This window comes from Sebastes fasciatus, chromosome 1 (genome assembly GCF_043250625.1).
Source record: "Sebastes fasciatus isolate fSebFas1 chromosome 1, fSebFas1.pri, whole genome shotgun sequence".
Taxonomy (NCBI): Eukaryota; Metazoa; Chordata; class Actinopteri; order Perciformes; family Sebastidae; genus Sebastes; species Sebastes fasciatus.
Genome location: NC_133795.1, coordinates 19145076 through 19168449, shown reverse-complemented (window position 1 = coordinate 19168449; position 23374 = coordinate 19145076). Strand labels below are relative to the sequence as shown.

Sequence of the window (23374 nt, the reverse complement as noted above, 5' to 3'; positions counted from 1 at the left end):
TATTTATATTGTGGGATATATATCCTGGAGCATTATTTGCGGTACATTCATGTTTAAGATTATGTCTGGATGATGTTTATACAGTGTGTATGTTTGGATGATGCTGGTGGGCTAGCATGCCGGAAGGTTTGATTTGTTGTTAATGTGTCTGAATAATCCCATGTGTGATGGGTTATGTAAATGTAAAAAGACACGAAAATAAATTATTTATTGATTCATTTGTTCAAAAAGAAGAAACTATGTAAACGCTCAATGTCAAATGCAGAGGGCTTTATTACATGAAAGTAAGGTACATACAAAATTTCAAGTAACAAAGAAAGTGTTTGTTCGTTGGGTTAACAAGTCAGGTGTAACTCTAGCTTCATAGTCACAGCTAGCCATATTCTCCATCAGCACCTCTGCCTTATGTAAAAAAAAGATGACGTCACTGAGCACATAATGATTATCGTCACACTGCTGGTATGTATGGTCCAGTTGTACAGCTATAGCACAAATGAACACTGAGGTGTGTAGGTTGATGGTAACTTTAAAATCAAATAACAAAAAATACTGAAGAGAAATGACACAACTTTTGAAACCACACAAGTTTAGATGATCTGAAGATGTGATGTTGTGGTTATGAGTGACTGCTCTTTATGACCTACCTACATTTGTTTGATTTTTTTTCTCCACTACTTTCTACAAACAACAACTCAGTTAGCTTATTTCTGACACTACGGTCATGATAAACTACTTTAAAACTACGCCCCACCCAAGAGCTACGTCAGAACAATATAAAAACATTTCCAGTTGGAGTTAATCAAAGAGCATTTTAAAAAAAAACACACATGAGAGCATCACATGGACTTATGTATTGTTTTGTATGGTGAGCATCCACCAACGACAAAGTAAGTTATGGCCACAATTTGATCACTGAACTGTATTTATGAATGAGTTTTGGAGTGAGGACACATGTGTCTGAATGTGTGTATCTCTGTTCTTGTGTGTGATGTGATGGATGCATAAAAGAAAGGTAAATGTGGAACTCTACTTCAAAGTGTACAGCACAAAATCACATTACTTCAGTACACACATAGGGGCATTCACGGTGAAGGAATTTAAAGAGCTGGATGTCATGTGAATCAAAAACATACTTGACGGTTTATCTTCATCTGCAGGGGTGTGATCAGATAGGTGGGTGGGTGGGGCTGGCAGGAAGTTACTTGGCGTTGGTAGAGCTGCTGAGCATCTTGCGGACGGCCTGGATAATGGCGTCGCGGTCGATGCCGTAGATTTTGAGCAGCTCGTGTGGTTTGCCACTGCGGGGGACGTGGGACACAGCCAGACGATGCAGGTTGATGCCAGACTCGTTGACCATTGCTGAGGACGCTGCCTCCCCAAGGCCACCTGGGGAACAACAAGTCATCACATGAGAGCGATGTAGAGGGGATAGAGGATGGGGGGGCACCCAATCGCCTCAAAAGCTTTGGAGCTTCATTCGCATAAAAAATGAGGCTGTGTATAAGCATAATGTCATCTCATGTACAGTAAATAGAGAGCACGAGAAAACATTACAAAAAATCTAATCATGTCCCCTTGACCACTATACCATTATCTGGTCCAGATGTAAAATGAATGCAATACCCAGCATGAGACTGATGCCCAAAATCCTTTGTCTAGTAAAGCCCATGCCATCACCCACCCCTTTCTCTTAACAGGCGCAGGGCACGGCTGTCTGTGCTATCTAGGTCACGCAGAGCCCCATGGGCACATGCTCAGTTAAGGAAATCTGACAGCACTCTGCCTCTCTGGCTCTCTGGCTCTTGCACTTACAAAACGCACCACAATACCAATACCTAGCCTGCAATGAGGGCACACAACAGATAGACAGCCTCCCCTCCTCGGCCAATGAGCAAATGCCACCACATTGCGTCTCTGCCGCTGAACCAATAGAAACATGCCACCACAACACACCCGAGGATACGGACCAATGACAGGGCCCCGGCTGCACTGTGCTGTAAAGCTTGTTGCCGTTAGGTTGGTGGTGGTCAGACAAAAACAGTATGAGCAACTTTCATGGAAACCTACCTTCATTGTAGTGGTCTTCCACGGTGATGATTCGTCCCCTGGTGGCACGCGTGTGGTCGATGATGGTTTTGGCATCCAGCGGTTTGATTGTGAAGGGGTCAATGACCCTGATAGAGATCCTCTCTGGAAATTCAGTTCATTCAGTTGAGGAATACGACATATAACGTGCGCTGCAACTGAGGCGTGCAATTCATATACTGTAGTGGTTCTAGGGCCAGGATGTCCTGGTGTTAATCTGTAACTAGTGATTAATATCACCACAATGCTTTTACTGTATGAAATACCACAGTGACAAAGTTAACATCACAAATGTATCTATTATAGATTTAGGTATTTTTCCACCTCAAGCAAGCACTGTTTATGTATGCAAAAGCATTGAAAAAGGCCAGAATAAATGCAAGGAAACAATATTACATCTAAGGATAGATGTTGCTTTAGGCAGTAATGCTCAGAACTACAGCTGGTAACATTTAAGGATCCGGCCTTTACGATAGGTTGTATTTCAGCAATTTTAAGATACAATTTATTTAAACCAATATAATATTCTGTGATAGTTCTAACAAACAATGAATCAATCAAATAAAATATGGTCACAATATTGTATTTTCATCTGTTGGATACGTGATGTGGTATATATTTTATCTTCTTATGATCAATAGCAGTATTTCATGTACTGTACCTTTCTTTAAATGTTCAGCTGCAGCCAGGGCCTCATGCAAAACCACTCCAGCTGCCACCACAGTCACCTGGTCCTCTTTGCTCTGGTACACCACCTGGCAGAGAGAAACATTACAGTGTTGATGGTGCTCGGTGTGTTAATTTTGTATTGATAGTTTTTTGTTTCCTTATTTTCCTCCCACTGATCTTAACAGCAATGCGAGCGCAAAGACTGTCTCACCTTAGCCTGTCCAACATGGAAGTCCTCGTTGCTGTTATAGATGATGGCACAGTCTTGGCGGCTGGTTCGGATGTAGCAAATACCCTTTTTGAAGGGAAACATGACAATCACCACCGGGACAGCAAAAAATAGGCTGTTTTGCTAATAAATAAATGTTCCACAGATACTGCGGGGAAGCGAGAACACTGCATTTAGGTTTTACGTACCTTTGTGGTTGCAGCCAGTTCCACGGCCTTCTCTGTAGACACGCCGTCACAGGGGTAGAAAATGGTCGCAGTGGGAAGGGCCCTGAACATAGACATGTCCTCTAGAGCCATCTGAGAGGGGCCTTCCTCTCCTGTAATATGTGCATTTATATAGTTGATTTCATACATCCAACATTCAGAAAATTCTTCAAAAGTTACTGACAGGTCAGGTGAGCTGATGCATGCAGATCCACAGGACATTGCATGCAGTATACCTGCACTAACAGAGGGACACCTGGTTCCCTGTTGACAGCTTCCAGGGCAGACAGGAAGGGAGAAAAGGGGGAGGATTGAGTACTAGCTGTAAGACCAAAGGGGGTAAATACAGCAAGGAAAACACAGGATTAGAGGGAAAGTGAGAAAGGATTGAAACGCTCGCAAACACACACAAAGATCATTCTTTTATACATCTAACATCATACTGTGAATACGGTCTGAGAAAATGGGTGTTGTGAAATGTCTGGCTTCAGTGTGAGGGGAATACAGGGGAACTTTTTTGAAAGTGTGGGTGGGTAAGGTGTGTGAGAGGGGTTGTGGTGTGCCTGGCTCATCAGCAGTAGTTGACTAACCAGGGGACAGGCCGCAGTGCGAACCACACAGGTTGATGTTGCTTTCTGAGATGGCTGCCATGCGGAGCTGGTCGTAGGCGCGGGTGAAAAAGGCAGCGAGAGTGCTGGCAAACGCCACGTTCCTCTCACGAGCAACAAGTCCCGTGGCAACACTGACCTGGGAAAGAAAGGAATGTATTTTTTTCTTAGTACCTATATAACCTGCCATAGGTCACACATGCTTGATCCTCAGAAGATCACCCAGAAGGTGAAATATCTGCGGCACAAAACGTATTTGAAAGCCTCTTTGAACCAAAGGCCACGTTAAGTCGGTAGTCAGTGAGAAGAGTTTTCTCCAAAGCTCCAGGGCTTATTGTTCCATATGTGTGGAATCAGTAGCATATCTCCTCTTAAAAATAATTTCCTCTGTCCTCTCTCCAAAACTCTCCCCTTCTTCTTTCCTGGCTTTGTCCTTGTCCATGAAAGTGCAAATGTGATGTTAGATAAATTCTTATATAAAATCAAAGAAAGCAAGCTACTTCTTTAAAGGCTGCATTTCAACTAGATGTTGTTTCATCCAAACCAAAGAAAAAGGATGCCATTCATAATAAATATATACAATAAAAGTACAGTTATCTGTGTTTATACCAAATCGAGTATTTGATTTTATAGTGTCAATAGTATAATATATACTAATACAGTGATTTCCAACCTAGGGTCTGAGCCCTCCTTAGGGGGGAACCAAAGATCACAGGGGGGTGCGCCAGGATTTGAGTGCTCTGAGGTTGTCAAAATTAGATTTGCACATGTTACTAAAATCGTAATAACACACTTACTGGATGATTTATACAAAAGTCTGTATATGAAACTATTTAAAAATATATATTTTTTGCTTTTTAGTAGGCCACATTCTGTTTAAACCTGATATTTCTGCACAGCTGCAGATAAAGATCAGGCTACACTAATATTATTAGTATTATACTATTTGTAGAATTGCTGTAGATTCCATTGGTGGCTGTTTTTCCGACTCGTGTGATCCAAGCATTTCCAATAACTCCAGGGCGCTGTAACGTCCAAACGTCAACAGTTATTGAAAAAAAATCCGGAATTCACAACATGTTTTTTTTTGTAATGAAATATTCTCAGTCCGTATTTGTTGGCGTTTAGCCTTTCAAAAACAACATTTTCACCGCGGTCAAAAAACAATTTGCTCTCCCGCTTGGCACACACAAAGGGAGCCACAAGCCTGTTTAAACAGGGCTGTCTAGCACCAATCCCCTTATTAAAATTGAGGATTTAGTTCGAGGATTTGTATTTTTGTGATGACGTAAAAATGTATGGGGGCGGGGGGGGCTTCAAGGAAAAATATGTTGGGAATCACTGTATTAATATATAGTCTCCTTAATTAAAATGCAATAGGTTGTCATCTAATTTCTATAACCTTTTGCCATTCAACGTTTGACTTTTCTCATGCATTCAGCCAGATGGTCCCACCCTCTGCGCTTATTAATATTTTACTTCTGACTACACTTGTCATGACTGCTTATCATCATACACATGCCTGACCTACATTGGAGTTTGCTGCTGCTGGAGCCATAACAGCACAAGGAATTAATGTCTGATCGCCTCTCTCTCCAAATTATTAATCTGAGCTCACATAAAATAATGACAGGGGCAGAGCAGAAGGAGGGGGGGGGGGGGGGGGGGCTGTCAGCAGCAGCCACAGTGGTCATAAGAAGGCAAATGGGTCGCGTCTTTGCCAATCTTTACATTATGGATGGACACGTTGTGTATAATTAATTAGCAGGCTCAGACTCACAGCTGTGAGGTGTAAGGTTATACTCATGTCCAATCAGAGCTGAGAAAGAGCAATCAGCAAAATCAACACATTAAAGAGAGAGAAGGAGGTTTTGTTTTATTTTAATACGTTTTAAAAGTAGGAGAGAGCATTAGACCAAAACTACCAGAATATAGATGGCTTTGTTAATAAATATACGTCTTAAAAATACCTTTGTGAAATAGGCCTAATTCTGTAGATTGAAGAGGGATCATACCATGTTCTGCTGAGCGATGTAGCACTCCACATAGCGGTTGGGGTGCTCGTTCTTGAAGATCTCTGAGCAGGTGACGTTGTTGGTGTCTCCATCAAGGACCACAACACGTTCATTGTAGCGGCCCAACTTGGCCAACGCCATCCCATACGCCTTCCGTGTGGCAATCTATAAAGAAGGAGAGACCAAACAAATCAATAACAAAGGTTGTTGTTGGTTTAAAGAATTCAATAATTTGCCTCTGGGGTTTCTGCAGACATTGTGTGAATTTGCTGGTCTTGTGTGCAGGTCAATTACTTTTACCCATAATCCTCATTTTCATATGTATATGAAGTACCATATTTCTTCTTTTATTTATGTCATCATTTTTTATCTTACAACTTATTGTCATCTTATCTTATCATTGTCTTTCTATCTTATTAATGTTATTCTATCTTATTATTGTCATTTTATCTTATCTTACATGATTATAGCTTTTATTGCTGAGCTGACTCGTTCTCTCATCCTATACATTTCATCGTTGATCCTTTTGTTAACCTGCATATGACAAGTAAAGCTGAAAATGAAACTGAACTGAGGTGACAAACCTTTTCGCCAGCCTTGTAGCTGGGTGCACTCGGCATCCTGATGTTCCTCAGGCTGACCGGTGGGGAGTCGTCTACGGGAGCAATAGGGTGTGGGTGCTTGTTGGTGCTGCTGCTGTTATTGATGCGGCTCTGCAGATCCTTCATGACCATCTCGGCCATGTCTTTGGGCAGAGGTTTGGCATGCCACCCCAGCTTATCCTCCGCAGCTGAAACCACATTTAAACACGGCTTCACATTTAAACGCTGTTTGGTGAATGGGTTGGGCTTGTTATGTAATATGCTCTAGAGTGAGAGCAATGCATTTGCAGATGAGGAGTGGACGGTGACAGACTGTTACCTGGAATGCCTTTGCCCTTGATGGTTTTAGCGATGATGGCGGTGGGCTGGTGACGTGGTTGGCTCAGAGCCTTGCAAAGCTCCTCCACACTGTGGCCATCCACAATGATGGCTTGCCAGCTACACACACACACACACACACACACACACACACACACACACACATTAAGACACACTTGGCACAGTATGCTTGATATAAGTAGATGGCATGGACACACACCAGGATAGTGTTGACTAAACGTAATAGTTATGGATAGACTTCAGATAATGCTACTTGTATTACCACCATCTTAATCTTACAACACAGCATAAACAGTGCATTGACACCATCAGCCTCTACTAGAATCTGAATTTTCCCTATTATGCATTATTACCCAAAAGCTTCACAGCGTTTCTGGTATTTCTCTACGTGATGCTGCAGGGGCGCAGGGTCACTTTGGCCTAGACGGTTGATGTCCATGATGGCCACCAGATTGTCAAGCTGGTAGTGGGAGGCGAACGACATAGCCTCCCAAACAGCGCCCTCCGACATCTCGCCATCCCCCAGCAGGCAGTACACACGATAGCTGAGTTGGAGAACAGGGTGAGATTAAGCGATTAGTGTGCGTGTCTCTGTGTGTGTGTGTGTGTGTATATCTGTGTGTGCGTGGTGTACGTTCACATGAGGGTGTGGTGCAAATCTCACGAAAATGTTCTCTGACACTTTGATTGATTCTCTTTCCATTATCTGACAGTTGGGTTGGCAACCAGCTGTGACATGATAAAAGCTTCCTTTAGGGGCTTAAAGGTGCGGCTGCCGAGTTTCACACCTGCCTCTGAAACATTTCTCCCATACAGTAAGAACCCCACAGAGTCTTTTAAATGGGACAAATTGTCATCTTCTTTTATTTAAAAAAATTCTTAATATAAATAAAGTGAGTCAAATATTACCAGATAAGTCAAAATTTCCTCTATATAGAGTAGGTGTTTTATTTTTATTTTTTAAATACCATCATTACAAAGGAAAAAAACAATGAAGGAATATTGAATCCGTTTGTGGTAATAAATAGACTCAGACTAAGAAAAAATACATGATTGAAAGCACAACGCATGAATTTGATTCTGAGATTAAATCAGCTTGGATGGTAAGAATAATGGAGATATGACTGCAGGGCCTGTGATTATTAGAGCAGAAGAATCGTGAGAGCAGAGCGCGTAGCCGCAGCACACACCCACCGAATCTGGAAAACCCCAATCACTGAACACTCGAGAGAAGTATGATGCAGACCTAAAATTTAAATTAAGAAAACCCCAAACATGTCTAATACATCAACACACCATGATGTTGAATGTTTCTTTGCAGGCAAGGGATTTTAAATGCATGCAAAATGCATATAAGGCAACTGAAATGGTCAAACTAGAGTCATTTTTTCCACTTGTCTATGTGTCCACATGTATGAAAGATTACCTGGACTTGTCAAAGTACTTCCCAGTGTAAGCCATTCCACAGGCCACACCAAGACCCTGCCCCAGGGAGCCAGTGGCTACGTCCACAATTTGCTGCTTCTGAAATGCACACAACACACACATAATGAAATGTGATTAAAAAGAGCCGGTACTGTTTGTGCTCCACGAGATGATTCCTGAGGTGTGGTACAGTATGTGACAGCTTACAGGGGTTGGGTGGCCCTCCAGGGGAGAGTCAACCTGGCACAAACTGAGCAGCTCGCTCTCCTTCAGGAAGCCCGTTTCCACCCACATGGAGTACAGGGCCGGAGCAGCGTGACCCTGGGGAGGAAAAAAACAGTCACAAATCAACGTTATTTTTGTCACTTAAGCATTTAGACACCTGTTCAGACCAGGAGGACTGACTGACTCTCACCTTGGACAGGACAAAGCGGTCGCTGTTGAAGTTCCTCGGGTCTTCAGGGCGGTACTTCATGGTGTGGAAGTAAAGCACAGACATGATTTCCGCCACACTGCAGCATGATGTGGGGTGTCTGTATGATAGAGGAGACGGTGCTGTTATACCCATGTGTCAGACATATGTACATGCACATGCACACAGGAATGTAGAGTAACCACAGACACATTTAGCACATTTGAGAGCATATGATTAAAATTCAGGTTTATGAAAAGAATGCATATTATTACAGGTGGAAAGTGATGCTACTGTCTGATAATTGCCGATTTGCCCAGGTAATCAAGTCGTGAAATCATCCAGAAATGTAAAATTACTGTAATTGAAAATTGTGCACATGCACCCTTATGAGTAGAATAAAAAGATGAATATGTGGGAAGTACAGCTACTGTAATAGACCAAATAACTGCTTTCATTTTATAATGTCACAGAGCCTTGGAAAGCCCCGAGTAGTTACATGTTGGACCAGTAACTATATTTGAAATGCATTGAAATACACCGTAGAAAATCAATTTGTGGAGCTAATAGAGCCACAGAACTCCATGATGTGAACTTCATTCAAAGGCCCTCAACAGTTTTTGACAGAGAACTGGTTGTAAATGCAATCACACCATCACAATTTTGCTTTTATAAACAATCTTAGAGCCATTATATTAAACCACCAAGTGCTCCATCCAGTGCAAGTATTCTTTTGCACTGATATTAATGGCAGGTTATTGGCCTTACCCACATGTAAAGGTATTGGAGTATTTCACTCAATAATGTACAAAAATAACACATGCAAAAGTCATTTGGCATTTTGCACAGCCATTAGTCATTAATCCTAATATGACTGATGAATATTTTAGGTTAAATAACTATCATTCAGTGTTTCTCTTTGTTCCCATCAGTGTCTGTTAGACACTGCAGAACTGTGAAGTGATGGGCTCCGATATGACGATAACCCTCTAGATCATTATACATTTCTTTTGGAATTTTTATGTTGTGATAGCATACATTCAACAACCCAACAGCAATCTTTAACATAGCTATAAGAGGACATGATATACAAGATTTCAGTTCATCAGCAACACTTTTAAAGCCTGTTTCTTGCAGCAACCACGCCGGCTACTCAACATACAATTCACCGAGCGTTGCACATGGTAGTCTATTGTGTTATACTGCATTGGAGTCAGCAATCAAATACAATATTTATCCTGCAAGCAAAGTAAATATAAGATTTTGAAACGAGACCAAAGACCATACACATTTAAGTTCTTCTCCAGAATATAAAAATCCGATCATCTGAACAAAATAAATTATTCACTTTTAATGTCAGCTGTGATTAAAGTGTCTTACACTTGTGTATGCTACTTTTCACTCAAAGGGATAAATTGATGCATTAACACAACATAGTGTGTATTTAACATACAAAAAAATGTTTTATAAAGCAGAAATATATAAAAAATGGTGTAAGATATTTTTTATTTCATTCATTAAATTGAAAAGGGATTGGGAGCTCAACTTTATTGAACAACATTTGTGGATGTTGAAAGGATTGTGCCAGTAGAAAAGAGGAGAACAAAGGCAGGACATGCTGTTCCTGCACTTCACATGTCTGTGTGCATCTGCACATGCATGTATGTAGTTCACCAGATGTGGCTGTTCATCTATGCATGCTGCAAAGAAATATTAAGTTTGCATTGTGTTTTGCACACATTTTGCATATCTGCATTGCATTCATAGTATTAAAGCTCATGCATGAGAGCCAGTGGAGGCAACTCACCCGCTGCCTGCTGCAGTTGTTGCCTTGATGGAGTTGATTCGGAGGCGGTTGGCGATGTTCCTCAGCGCCTGCACTGTCTGCTGGTCAGGTTTGTGGTAATCCTCCATGAAGGCAAAATGTCAAGTTCCTCGGCACCAGAAAAGTGGACCAACTACGACCCTCTGTTGGGTTTGTGTGTTTTGAATGTGTGTGTGAGGGAGTGAGGGGTTGCCAGAGAGCAGCACCTGTGTGTGTGTGTCTGTGTGTGTGTGTGAGAGAGAGAGAGAGAGAGCCAGAGAGAAAGAGAGAGACAGTGGAAGAGAAGCTGGATTTATCCTGTAGATGCACAAAGACACACTGTACTCAGACACAATACACACACATTGCACACACACAGAGGAGGAGAGGAGGGGGAATCCAGTGACGTGAGCTGGGTGTTTCTGCTAAAATTGAATGCCACTCATTTCATTGGCTACTGTGTGACTGGGATGGTGGAGGTGTGTCACAGCTAGATGTGCATCAGTGTGTGTGTGTGTGTGTGTGTGTGTGTGTATGTGTGTGTGTAAGGAGGGGCTGGATAATTGGGAGGAGGAGGGGACATTTGAAGCATCTCACTCTGATTCACTGTGGCTTTACTGTCTAAACTAATAATTCAGATCTTGATGGTAGGTGTGAATGTGAGCGTGAATGGTTGTCTGTCTCTGTGTGTGTCAGCTCTGTGATCGAACGGCGACCTGTCCAGGGTGTCCCCCGCCTCTCGCACCAATGTCAGCTGGGATTGGCTCCAGCCCCCTGTGACCCCTCAAGGATATAAAGGGGCATATAATAGGGTATGGCTAATGGATGGATGTTCTTTGTTATTGACTCACACCAAACACCCCATTCTTATTGCCAGAGCCCATGTTTGAACATGCCCTGATTTTCTTTTTTTTTTCTTTTTTTTTAAAATCTAACAGGAAAAAAAGATGATTGATGTGAGTGACGAATGAGAATTAACAAGAAATAGAAAAATAGGGAAAGACTGAACAAAAGAGAGAGTGTGAGAGAGATAGAGAGAAAGATAATCTGAATATTTCAACACTTTTCATTTGCTTTCCACAACAAAAATAACATAAATTCATATTCCACAAAAATCAATAAAACAAAACCCGGAGGAAAGCAAAAACAAATAAATTAAGACATCTTTCTCAACTCATCACAAGTCCAAAGACCAGATCACCCTGTTCAGCAGAGCATGTTGTAAGACCATACTGATGAATTTCTCCACATCATCCATCATAGTGTAATAACTTTAAACAACTTATAGTCTTGGCTTTCACCATGCTGATAATTGAGAGGAGAAAAAAAGAGATGGAAAGATGGAGAGAGATGGCTACTGTACACCTTCATCCTTCCCTAAACATAAACCATTCATCAGCACACACAGACACAAATACATGCATAGGATATACTGTATGCATGTATAATTAATATATCTTAATGTTATGTTAAAGTTCATATTATGTTATGGTTCATATTATTGTTATTGTGAAATGTTCAAACATTTTGACTAATTGTATTTTGATGCTTTGGCAACATTGCTCTTGAAACTTTCTTGCCAATAAAGCCCCTTTGAATTTGATGAACACTATATCTCATGTTCATCATATATTCTTTTGTTCTTTATTTTGGTTAAAAGGTTCATTTCCCTGTCATTACAGTACACTATAGTATAGAGGTATAGTTGGTGTATAGTGAAGTAACTTAACTTAACTATGGTCATGTCATTAGAGCAAATTTGAATTTGAAAAAGTAGAAGAGAAAATGGTACGAGCACAATATTCCCCTCTTCACTCTCTGTTTTCTTTCCTTCGTCTGTCTCACATCCTGCTACTCAGTGAGTTTTATGACTCCTGCACTGAGGACACCGTGTTCTTTCCACATGAAGCCCTCTGCAGTCTGCGGCCGTTCCTGATGGAGCAGATATACAGACATACAGGACCTCGCTGCTCACAGCTGATTCTACCTGGAGGGTGAAACAGTAGAGTACTTCTATACGAGCATGAAAATGAAATGAAACATCTGAAATCATTTTTCCTTTCTCAATAATCTAAGATGACCTATTTACACAATTTGAGTTTGTAATTGTACAAACAGACAGAAACATCATGCTACACGAAATATACAGCACATATGTACCCTTTTCTACAATTTACCACAATCAATTTTAATTGATTTATATTGTGGGAAATTAAATTTGAATAAAATCTAAGGTTTTCACTCAAACTGTGTGCAATCTCAAAAAGGATTCTGAAAAAAAATAATCCATTTATTATTACATTTTTTTTTGATAAATATGTGTATATTTTTTAAACAGTTTGCTGACATGTTGTCGTTTGATTTGCAGTTTTTGCACAAACATGCCTGCGCATAAAACATGTGAGGGGATTATCTCTATGGAGAGAGTTGGCCTGCCATCTAGAGGATAATCTCTGATGCTACATTTGACCTGTTTCTGTTGGTCACCTGCTGAGTCCAACATGAAGACAATCAATAAAATATGAGCCAAATGAAAACATGTTACATTGTTCTGTCTAGGACCTTTTAGTTAATTGATATTTTTTTTACTGTCCATGAATGACTGAATTATTTAGTAACAAAGGGCCAACATTTCATGGCATAATATCACAAAACAAGCTGTGGAGAGACATGTGCAGCTGTTAAAGTGTGTATGCTTGTTTAAAGCAGCATTGTATCGCGATGATGTGCAGAGACATCTGCTCACAGATTAGAGTTGTTTCATTCTGCTGATGTGGTACAGTCCAGAATCTCCCACTGGATGGAAAGAGAGGAGTCATATCAAAATGATTGTACAATGTCATTCTTGTTGGGGAGCAGTGAGGAAATCAAAATAATATATGCAAATCTTAATGAACATGATACACACTGTCCAATGTCTTTTAAGATGTTGTTCTATCTATTGTATTACAGCTATAATAGAACCAAATCAAACAATACTTGCTTGACTTGAAGGTCAACAAAAATGCAGACACAATGAATCAATGCGGCATTATAGAAAATCAGCTAAATATAATCCTGCATGTGCCGCATGAAAATTCACAATGTTTCATTACTCCATTTTGAACGGCCTTTCGTTACAGGCCAGTTGTGTTCCTGACATTAAACACCAGAGGACACTGTCTCCCTATAAATGTAGGATGATTGCTTCTATAAATTATGGTTTATTGGATAGCCCATCCACTTTATTAGCCAATAACTGATGTAAAGAATAATCACAACATTTATTCAGCAGATTCATTATTTTTTTAAATCAATTAATCAATATTGAGGTCAAACTGCAATGAGGAAATGTATTTTAAACCATTATCTTAAGAACGAAACCAGATGTGGACAGATGTAAAGTGTTGTGGAACAGTGAGATAGGACGACAACACATTTAAGTGTCAGCTGAGTTTATGTGATGATGACAACACGTGCTCTCTGAGTGTCATTGCTGCAAATCATCGTCCTCTCTTTCCCCTCACTCATTTCCCTCTGCACCTCTTCAGCCATGTGATCATCTCTGTGGATTCCTGCCCTTTGCTGTGGCTGGGAGGTCACGTCCCAGCACCTCAGCGCTCACAGTCATGGTGATGCCATCTCTTGAACCCCCACCCTACACACACACACACACACACACATGCACACACTCTCCTCTCCTGGTTCCACCGACATTGTCCTTCTCCCAGTTTCCAGCAACTCCTCTGGGGCTCCTGGGTCCTGTCAGAAAAGCTTTTCTTCACAGAGCCCCACAGGTGCCAGCCAATGGCGGCCTGGGAAGAAGACGCCACGTGACGGTGTGCAGCCAATGTTAGACACCCACAACTGCACACTTCCTGGAGGGAAAGTACATTCAGAGAGCATGAATGTTTCTATTTTTAATCTCTCTGGCAGAAAAAGAGGAGCAAAGCAACCACTTTTGAAACAATGCCTTAATATAACACAGAGCATGTGTGTGGCTGTGTCCAACACACAATGCAGAGCTCTGCAGGTAAACAAATAAATAATGTACTCAGCACAGTTGGGCTTGAATGATTACGGAGATTTTAGAAGCAGCAGATATACAATATACAGGCCTACATATGTGAACTCAGGCTTGCTGACATGTGCACACAAATGAATATTCTCACACTCATATGCATATTACCGTACACACACACACATCCATGACTCTTGGTACACTGCTTTAATGCCAGTCGCTCCTTCAGGCTTCAGCCTCTTCCTCTCTGCTCTTATCACTCCATTTCCTTAAATCGCTCTGCAGTCACCATGATGACATAGTGCTTGCCCTTCTATCTGAGAGCTGTCTGTCACCCAAAGGCCCCCCACCCCCCTATATGAGACAAGAGCATGGGACTTATGATTGAATTATCAACAGAGCATTCAATCATATAGCTGTGTTCGCAGCTGGACTGGGTGATCATCCTGGAAGTAAAGGCTCTGGGTTGGGTTGAAAGAAGAGGTGGAAAGGACTGAGACATGGCCATGGCATAGAGGTGAAATCGGTGAATAAGTGAAGTAATCAAAGCATAAAGGAGCTATTTGAGCGATGTAAAGATTGAGATGGAGGGCTTCAGATAAGCAGAGGGAGTGGATGAAGAGAAACAAAGACAGAAAGGAAGATTGAGAGAGGAGAGCAGAGTGTGCGAGCAGGGGTTAAGGCTGAGCGTGTGTTGTGGGCTCAGCAGTGAAGTTGACGATGCACTGGGAGAACAGTTGTGCTGCAGGGCTTTCAGGCTCCATCACTACTGCTCTCCTTCAAGCAGCTCCACCAACACACACTCCCTCTCTCGCACACAAATACACACAGCCCTCTCATAAACATGCAGAAGCACTGATTGTTGCATCAGTGCTTTTGCATCAGTGCCTGCTAACCAGGTTTTATATGCATGGTATAAGGCCAGGAAATCAGACATCAAGTCGCACGTGTTAATATTCAAACTTGTTTCATTACCATATGATTGAAAAAAACAAACATTATTTCATATATACAGCAAGTGAAGCTGGAGAAATGCTGAATGAGCCTGAGATTATATGAGAACAGCACTAGAAAGAAAATAGCAGCTCATGAGTGAAGCACTCATATAGCTTTATTGCATCCGATTTAAAAAAGAGCTGCTGAGAGGGACGGAGGGAGGGAGGGAGGGAGGGAGGGAGGGAGAGGGTGACGCTGAGGGATAAAACACATAGAGTAAAAGCTAAGTGCATTTACAAAAGAGATCTAAAAACATAACAGCTGTTTGAATGAATTGCATGTGTAAACAAAACACGTTGTGCATTTTTATCCAGTCAACACATCGTAATCTCTTTAGAGGTTGGCCAAACACAACATTGACTCAGGACCTTCACCTCAGCAGAGCTAAAGACCTGCTTTGTGCATAATTATATTAATCTGATGTGCTTATGCACAGATTAAAAAACAAGACATCTTCACAGGGACCTTTAAAAAGTAGCATGGAAAATACTAAAACAAAATAAATTACTGGGAAATTAAAGGCAGGGTTGTTAATCTTGAGAAACTAGCAAAAGTACAGTAGATTTTAAAAATGACCGAAAAACCCAGCCCAGTGTTGCCAACTCTTTTCCAATGAAAGTAACTAGCAGCACTCGCTCCAAAAGTCCCTAAATCTAGCGAGAAAGTCGCTAATCATTTCATTCAGGCTAAATGCTGACGGGTTTACTACAGTCCTGTGTAGAGCTGTCCCGAATACCATTTTATGGGATTTGAAGCTTCACTCCTCTACACACAACAAACAGCGATATCTGTCTGAGAATAACTAATAATGATTAAGGTTGAATATGAATAATGAATAATGTTGTGGGATTATTCCTTGTTTCATAAACTATTTTGGGATTTACTTATACAGTATATATATATATATAAAAAATGGTGGCAAGCTTCGAAGCATTCAGGTCAGCCCTAGTCCTGTGACAGCCACAGATACTGTTTGTTTTTTTGTCAAAGCATTCAATTAATTGATCGCTCTCGAGATGCAATAAGAATTTCAACAAATATAACAAAAATGTATTTGAACAGCACTACCAACCCTACCTTTAAAGGTGCAGTGTGTAGGATTTGGCGGCATCTAGCGGTGAGGTTGCAGACTGTAACAAACTGAACTTCTCCTGTGTAGCATGTCGGAGAAATATGGTGGCTGATGTGAAGACGTAAAAACACAAAAGGCCCTCTATAGAGCCCGTGATTGGTTTTTCTGTTCTATACACTAAAGAAGACATACTTATTAATATATTACATTTCTGCTAATAGATCCCCCTTAATGCTATGCACTGTTTCTTTAAGATTCTAATGTTCCTTTATCTGGTACTATGAAAGCAGAAAAGTTTAAAACTCCTGTTGTCAAATGATTCAGGTTCAAAGCGAATCACCATATTTGATTAAAGTTCATTTTAGTTGGGAGAGTTTGGTGGTGCAGAGAGTAGAGAGGCAGATCAAGTCGGGGGTGGGGGCTGACTGCCGTGCTGAGCCAAATGGCACCGTGGTCCCTGGGGGCCACTGCTCTGCATTGTGCTTTCCTACTGGGCACTATACAGACTGGGTTTGTGTATGTTTGAAGAGAAGTACAGAGTTTGAAAACAATCCCACAAAAAACACACACAGATACATGCACATCGGCTATTCCAGGTGGATGAACACTGAAACATATAACTGTTATTTCCACCATCCTCTCTACCGTACGGCCTTCTTTGTAGGGAAATCATTTACAGAGGAAACCAGGTCAGGACAGGAGAAAAGAGTGAAAACAAGAAGAAAAAGAAGAACATTTCTAAAGGGTCAGGTTGGAAAAAGAAATAATAGTGCTATGTTTCCTAATGAAGTACAAAGTACTGCTAATACTACAGTATGTCTAAATCAGGGTAAAGTGATAACCACCTCAATAAAGCAACAGCCAGCAAGCTATCAGCTTAGCATAAAGACTGGAGGCAGGGGGAAACAGCTAGCCTGGATACCTCCAAAGGGGAAAAACAATGCCTCTTGCCACTCAAGCTCACCAATTAACATCTTATACTACATCTTGTTTGTTTAATATGTACAAAAATGAAAACAGCAAAATAGCAAGTTATGGTCTAATGAGGGATTTTGCACAATTTCTTAGCAAGGCAGTGACTTCCTGGAGTGTGTGTGGATTAAACAAATGAGATATAATGTGTCATTGGTGAGCTTGCATATGTAGCCAGGCTAGCTGCTTCCCCCTGTTTCCAGTGTTTATGCTAAGCTAAACTAATTGCCAGCTGGCTCCAACTTCACATTTACCGTACTGAAATGAGAGTTGTATTAGTCTTGTGCACAGGTAATGTTCCGATGTTGTGCTATAGTTTGCTTGAGGTTTTGGGCTGCAACGTCATCATTCCACTCTAAAAGTGTACCGTTTTGTTAGGCGGAAATTAAATCTTTCATTTATGCTGTGTTCCATCTTCATTTACATGTGGCCAGTAACATATATACTGACGCTTACACCTCTGCAGAAATCTTGCAAGTGTTATCTTTGTTATGATACCAAGATTATTCAAATAGACATTGTAGTTGCAGAGATATTCTCTATTCATTTTGGGCATGTCATTTTCGAGCTGGGGTCTGAGCCAGAGGCCTGGGTCTCATACATCAAAGGATCAAATAAGAGAGGTAATAATATTCTGGTGTCTCAGAAATTGTGCATTTCTTTTTTATTCAATAAAAAAATAATCATATATTAAACATTAAAGCAGCAGTGGGTAGAATTGGGGCAAATATGATTTAAAAAAGTTATTTTATAAAACCGTCACTATATCCTGACAGTAGTGCATGAGACAGGTAATCTGAAAAAAAGTCATATGCCTTTGTGTCCTCTGGTGCTCCTATAATTGCATCTGCAAGATTTCGCAGACCGGAGGAAAACAACCAATCAGAGCCGAGCTGGGGCCTGCCGTCTCTGAGCAGCTGTAAATCACTCGCAAACTCCGATCAAACGGTCAAACTAAACAGCGCTGATCAAATATGAAACAATATTCTGTTACTGTAATGACTATTTCTCTGCTCTGTTTTCAGAATCATCTTGTAGTGTACTGTTTAGCTGTAAAATGAGAAAGTTTGTGGCCCGGCAGCCATGTTGAGATCAGTTGAGGAAATACCAAGCACCAGCCACCAGCTGGAGCACAGCCAATAGGAACGCTCCCGCTCTGTGAAATGACCTGTGATTGGTCAAAGTCTCCCGTCACGGGCTAGATATTTTAAAGCCTGAAAACAGAGCCATGAGGAGGTCCAGAAGTCTAGTTTTCTCTCAGACCACTTGAATTACAATATGCTGAAAGGTTATTATGGAAATTTTGCCCAATGATGCCAAAAATATACTGCCTACTGCAGGTTTAAAATCATGTTTGAATGGTTTCTCTAAATCATATACATACAGAGTCTATTACAGGGTGGACAATATAACAGAAATACCTACCAAGACAATGCTGCAGAAGCCCTGAGGTAATTACAAATTACTGATTATATTTAGTTTTATATGAAGATGTTGATTAAACTCAAATGACACGTTTGAGGCCACAGTTTCTTGTTAATCAAATATTCTGTTAATTGTTGTTTAGTCTGTGTTGGTATCATCACTGCTCCTTTCTGAAGGGTATTTCCTCAGGTGTGTTTCTTATTGGCCCACCGCTGAATTAAAGTCAACAAGAGCCAATTCATATTTAATAAATAAATAGCTTTTTAGGTACAAAATGTACAAAACGTGATCAAACCATTTTCTGCCATTTGACACACACAGCCACACAATTACCAACAACACACAGGCACACTGCCACATTGCATCATCCATAGGTGAATAATTCAAGACGATAGAAGAAACCATTATCCTGGGCAGACAGGTAAGTTGATACGGTGAGCCTCGTCCCTGCCTCCTCGCCCGGTCGTCCTCCACCTCTCACCAAACACTGCTGCCGTTCACTCACTGACCAGCCCGCCAGGGAGGAAGAGGAGTGTTTTCTGCTCTTTGTTGTCAGCTGCGACATGTAGGTGAAGCAGAGGCCTCGGCTCAGCTGTTCTACTCTGGCAGGTAGGATTTTCACAGCATTGACAATAATAGCTCAGTAGTACTGAACTGTGGTTGCTGCTATTTGGGCAAAATACAACTGAAACAATTTATGATATCAGGTTCTGAAATACGCTGTAATATGTTTGTGGATATTAATGAAGGCATTCTATGGAAAAGGAAATACTTCTTGGGTAAAACCATTAATTTAAATAATTTTATGTTACACTACAAAGTCAAGTCTTGAATTACAGTTGCTGTTTCATAAGTGGTTGTGTTACTTAAGAGGTTTGTTATTTAAAGGGTCTTCTGTGGGTCAAAGCGATCATTTGGTCATTAGTTTTTCATAAGGGTGGGATTAACGTGTAGCTGTATGCATGACAGATGTACAAGTGCTTTGGGATGCAGTTTGTCAGACCGCCTTTTAACTTACAAATCAGCATTTTTTATGGTACGACAATATTGGCTTAAGAGGTTATGCCCTTGGCAAAACTAACTCCACAAAATTAATGTCATCATTTGAGATCAGAAGTTAATGAGTTGGACTGTTAATTTACTCTTCTACAGAGTTACAGATCTTACCAGTAATGTCAATAACAATGTATTTTTGCAGTATCTTATGAGAAGCAGTCTCTAAATTTTTAATGTCTGTTCGACCCCAGAGCAAAAGCTGCTTTAAAACTAAATAAATTATTTCTGAATGTCAAACAGCCTCACATTAACCCTGTATGTCTCCTTTTATAAACATAAGGGACAGTTTTGTATCTATTACATCTGAAATATCCCAGAATCTGCTCACAAAGAACTGCTGTAATGGGAGAGACTGTATGTGTGTGTTACGACTAGATCAGGCCGGGTGGTGTTGACTTACTTTCTCATCACGTACAATGGAGGCTAATGGGAAATGTAGTTACATTCAAAAAGGAACAGTTTGAAGGAGGGCCACATATTGGCAGTGGAAAGGACACATTTTCATTGACTTTGACATGAATGTCATTATAGCTAAATTTAGTCTGGGTAATGGCTTCCTTGGTTGACTGTCTTATTATTGGTCAGCCAAGTCGCACAGCAGTTTGTGAAATATTCACGAAATTTAATGTATTGAATCATGTATATAGACATGAATTAAAAAAAATTGTTGTGATCGTCAGCACGAAATCAATTCATATATTTGCCATGTAGAGAGGAGATTGGGATTAATGGGTGGGTCAAAAAAAACACCAGACTTTTTCCCAGGAGTCCGGTGTTCGTGTCCCGTGTGAAACCAGAAGTCAATGTTGATTTATTTGTCACGTACTTCCATATTTAAGTTACGGCACTTCCAGTGTTATTTTAACCCAAACCGCAATCTTTTCCTAAACCTAACTGAGTAGTTTGTTGCCTAAACCTAACCAAGTCAATCTTTTCCTAAACCTAAAAAGTGCGTCACGTGCTTTACGTTCGTAGGATAAAGCATGAAAAACATGTTTTTGAAAGTCATGCTGAGCGTCAGGAAAAAAAAAGGGAAATTTGTGTCTATGTACATGAATCAAATAGATTAAATTTTCGTTGCAAGGCTGTTGTATTAGTACACAGAATGGATTTTTTTGAAAGCTGTTATAATCAATATGTTTATTATAACAACGTATTAAATCAAAATGTGAAAACAACGTGGAGTCTCTCGTAGTAAAGAACCTACCGAGTATTATCACCTGAATCTGCAGCTCTGCTCAGCGTTACGTAGTTTCATAGTGAGTTTCAGCTCATTGTTAGCTGTTCAAATCACAGCTTTACTATTTTTTTTACTCTCACTGCTCTCATTGTGTTGTTTTTGGTTGCAGCTGGCAGGTGTTTTCAGCAAAACAGCTCTAAGAACCTACTGTACACTATCTGCTCAGCAGTAAACAGCAGACAGGCACAGTTGGAGACTAGCTGGTAAACATAGTGGAGCATTTAGCAGCTAAAGAGATGGGTATTTCCCTCAGTAGTTGGTGGAGACCAAAAACAGAGCAACCACAGAGTGAATATTGGAATTATATTCACCAGCTGGACAGAAACACGACTCCAAATTAATACTAATGTTGCTCCATAACTGCCGGATGTATAAATAAGCAACTGTTTGCAAACAAGTTCGATGATTCCACATATCTTAAACAATTTTGTATAGTTTCTCAGAAAAAAACATTACATTACAAATAGTTCTCACCAATGGAAGGGCTATCATTTACTGACCAAACAGTAAAAACCTAATGAGAGAGTGGACGTATACGGTTTTCTGTCTTAGTCCAGCATGGTTTATAGTTTTGATTGTGGCCATCGTGGTTCTGGGAATCTGGGAAGCAACAATTGTTTTCATTTGCATAGAGTTTAAATTTTAAACAAAAGTCTGAACTAGGGCGGCTGTGGATCCGAGGTAGAGCAGGTCTTCCACTAATCAGAAGATTGGCGGTTCAATCCCTGGCTCTTCCAATCCACATGTCGAAGTGTCCTTGTGCAAGATGAACCCCAAATTGCTGTGCCATCGGTGTGTGAATGAGTATTTAGATTAGATCCAAATGGGCAGGTTGGCACCTTGCATGGCAGCCTCTGCCATCAGTGTATGAATGTGTGTGTGAATGGGTGAATGCTGACATGTAGTGTAAAGTGCTTTCAGTGGTCGGACAACTCGAAAAGTGCTATTTAAATGCAAGTCCATTTACCAACATCAGGAATGATGTTTCTGTCCCGCTGGGTTTTTAGGATTTCAGCCATATTATAGGTACCACACTCTTTATAAAGGGTTTACATGTTGTACCTAATGGTTAATAAATCATTTAAAAGGTACTTTATGTAACTTTCAAAGATCCTTGTTATTAATGACACCCGTGGCCATTAAGTGAACTGCAGTCAGCATCCTGACATCTCTCCACGTCGTCCATTAATTCCTGATAATGGACAGCTCATCGGACATTATCCCTTACATCATGCTCTGTAATGTTCCTATATTTTATTTGCACCAATGGCTCCATGATACTAACTACTGTAGCTTGCAGCTACTGTAGCAAATTACTTTATCAGCTAATGTTATGAAGCAACCAAGCAGATCCATGCTGCATAGCTACTGTAAATTACAGCAAGCTGGCCAACCATAGCTGAAGCAGTCAAGACAGTATTTTGCTACATTACTTGCGCACTGTTGGCGCTTTAAGGGAGCTGAAGAGAGGCAAGGCACTCGGGAGCGCGCATAGACGTCAAATTCTTTGGATTTTCCCAGCAAAACAGTCACGAGTCCTTTACATAGAAATCCGTCTGCAACCCAGGAAGTCTGGAAAGGTACAGCGAGCCGGTCATTGTTGTGAAAGAAACTCCCGACAGGGCGATGCCGCACAATGCGATGGACACCGACGTGAAGCTCATCGCCCTGAAGGGGTTTCTTTCACGACAATGTCCCGCTAGCTGTACATTATCCCGCTTATTAGTCTGCTATAAAGAAATAACAGACCGTAGAATGCAGTGATTGACCAATCAGAATCGAGTATTCTACAAAGCCATTTAATAAATTACGTTACAATCTGTACACACATTGTCAATATGAAGTGATTAAAACACGTAAATTGTTACATATATTACCTTTAATAATGCTTATATAGATATAAACTTTATAACCCAATAACAAGAAAAACTTTTGGGTTGCTAAGATATGGAAAACCTTCACAGAGAATCCATTTATTGACAATTTATTAACAATTACAACTGCTGATTTGATGATTAAAGCCCTTTATTAATGACCCATTAACATGTTCAACCACAGATTTGATGGCTTATTATCAGAAAGTGGAAAAACCATGAGCAGTTATTACAGCATTATTGTCAAACGGCAATAACAAAAACAGCTGTCGGTGGGATTTTTCACAACTTGGCAAACCAAAATTAGTATAATGTAATCTAATAATAATGTATCTATAAAGCATT

The 23374-nt window shown here is 40.6% G+C and overlaps 1 protein-coding gene across 1 annotated transcript; it reads right to left on the bottom strand.

Annotated features, from left to right (window-relative positions):
• Positions 1-255: 255 nt before the first annotated feature.
• On the bottom strand, positions 256-10712 carry LOC141768070 (transketolase-like). The gene is made up of 14 exons (XM_074635978.1): positions 10398-10712; positions 8594-8711; positions 8386-8499; positions 8180-8277; positions 7107-7298; positions 6734-6852; positions 6397-6602; positions 5813-5977; positions 3780-3936; positions 3172-3302; positions 2966-3049; positions 2747-2840; positions 2068-2190; positions 256-1386 (listed from the first exon to the last, which is right to left on the bottom strand). Exons 1-14 carry the CDS (start codon positions 10502-10504, stop codon positions 1199-1201), a joined length of 1896 nt encoding a protein of 631 aa, XP_074492079.1. The 5' UTR covers positions 10505-10712; the 3' UTR covers positions 256-1198.
• Between the last annotated feature and the right edge of the window lie 12662 nt (positions 10713-23374).

Coding starts and splice junctions, on each gene's coding strand:
- LOC141768070 (XM_074635978.1), bottom strand. CDS start 10,504: ATGGAGGATTACCACAAACCTGACCAGCAGACAGTGCAGGCGCTGAGG. Junction 6,853..7,106: donor AAACGCTGTGAAGCTTTTGG/GTAATAATGCAT, acceptor GTGTGTGTGTAG/CTGGCAAGCCATCATTGTGG. Junction 6,603..6,733: donor CAAGGGCAAAGGCATTCCAG/GTAACAGTCTGT, acceptor ATGTGGTTTCAG/CTGCGGAGGATAAGCTGGGG.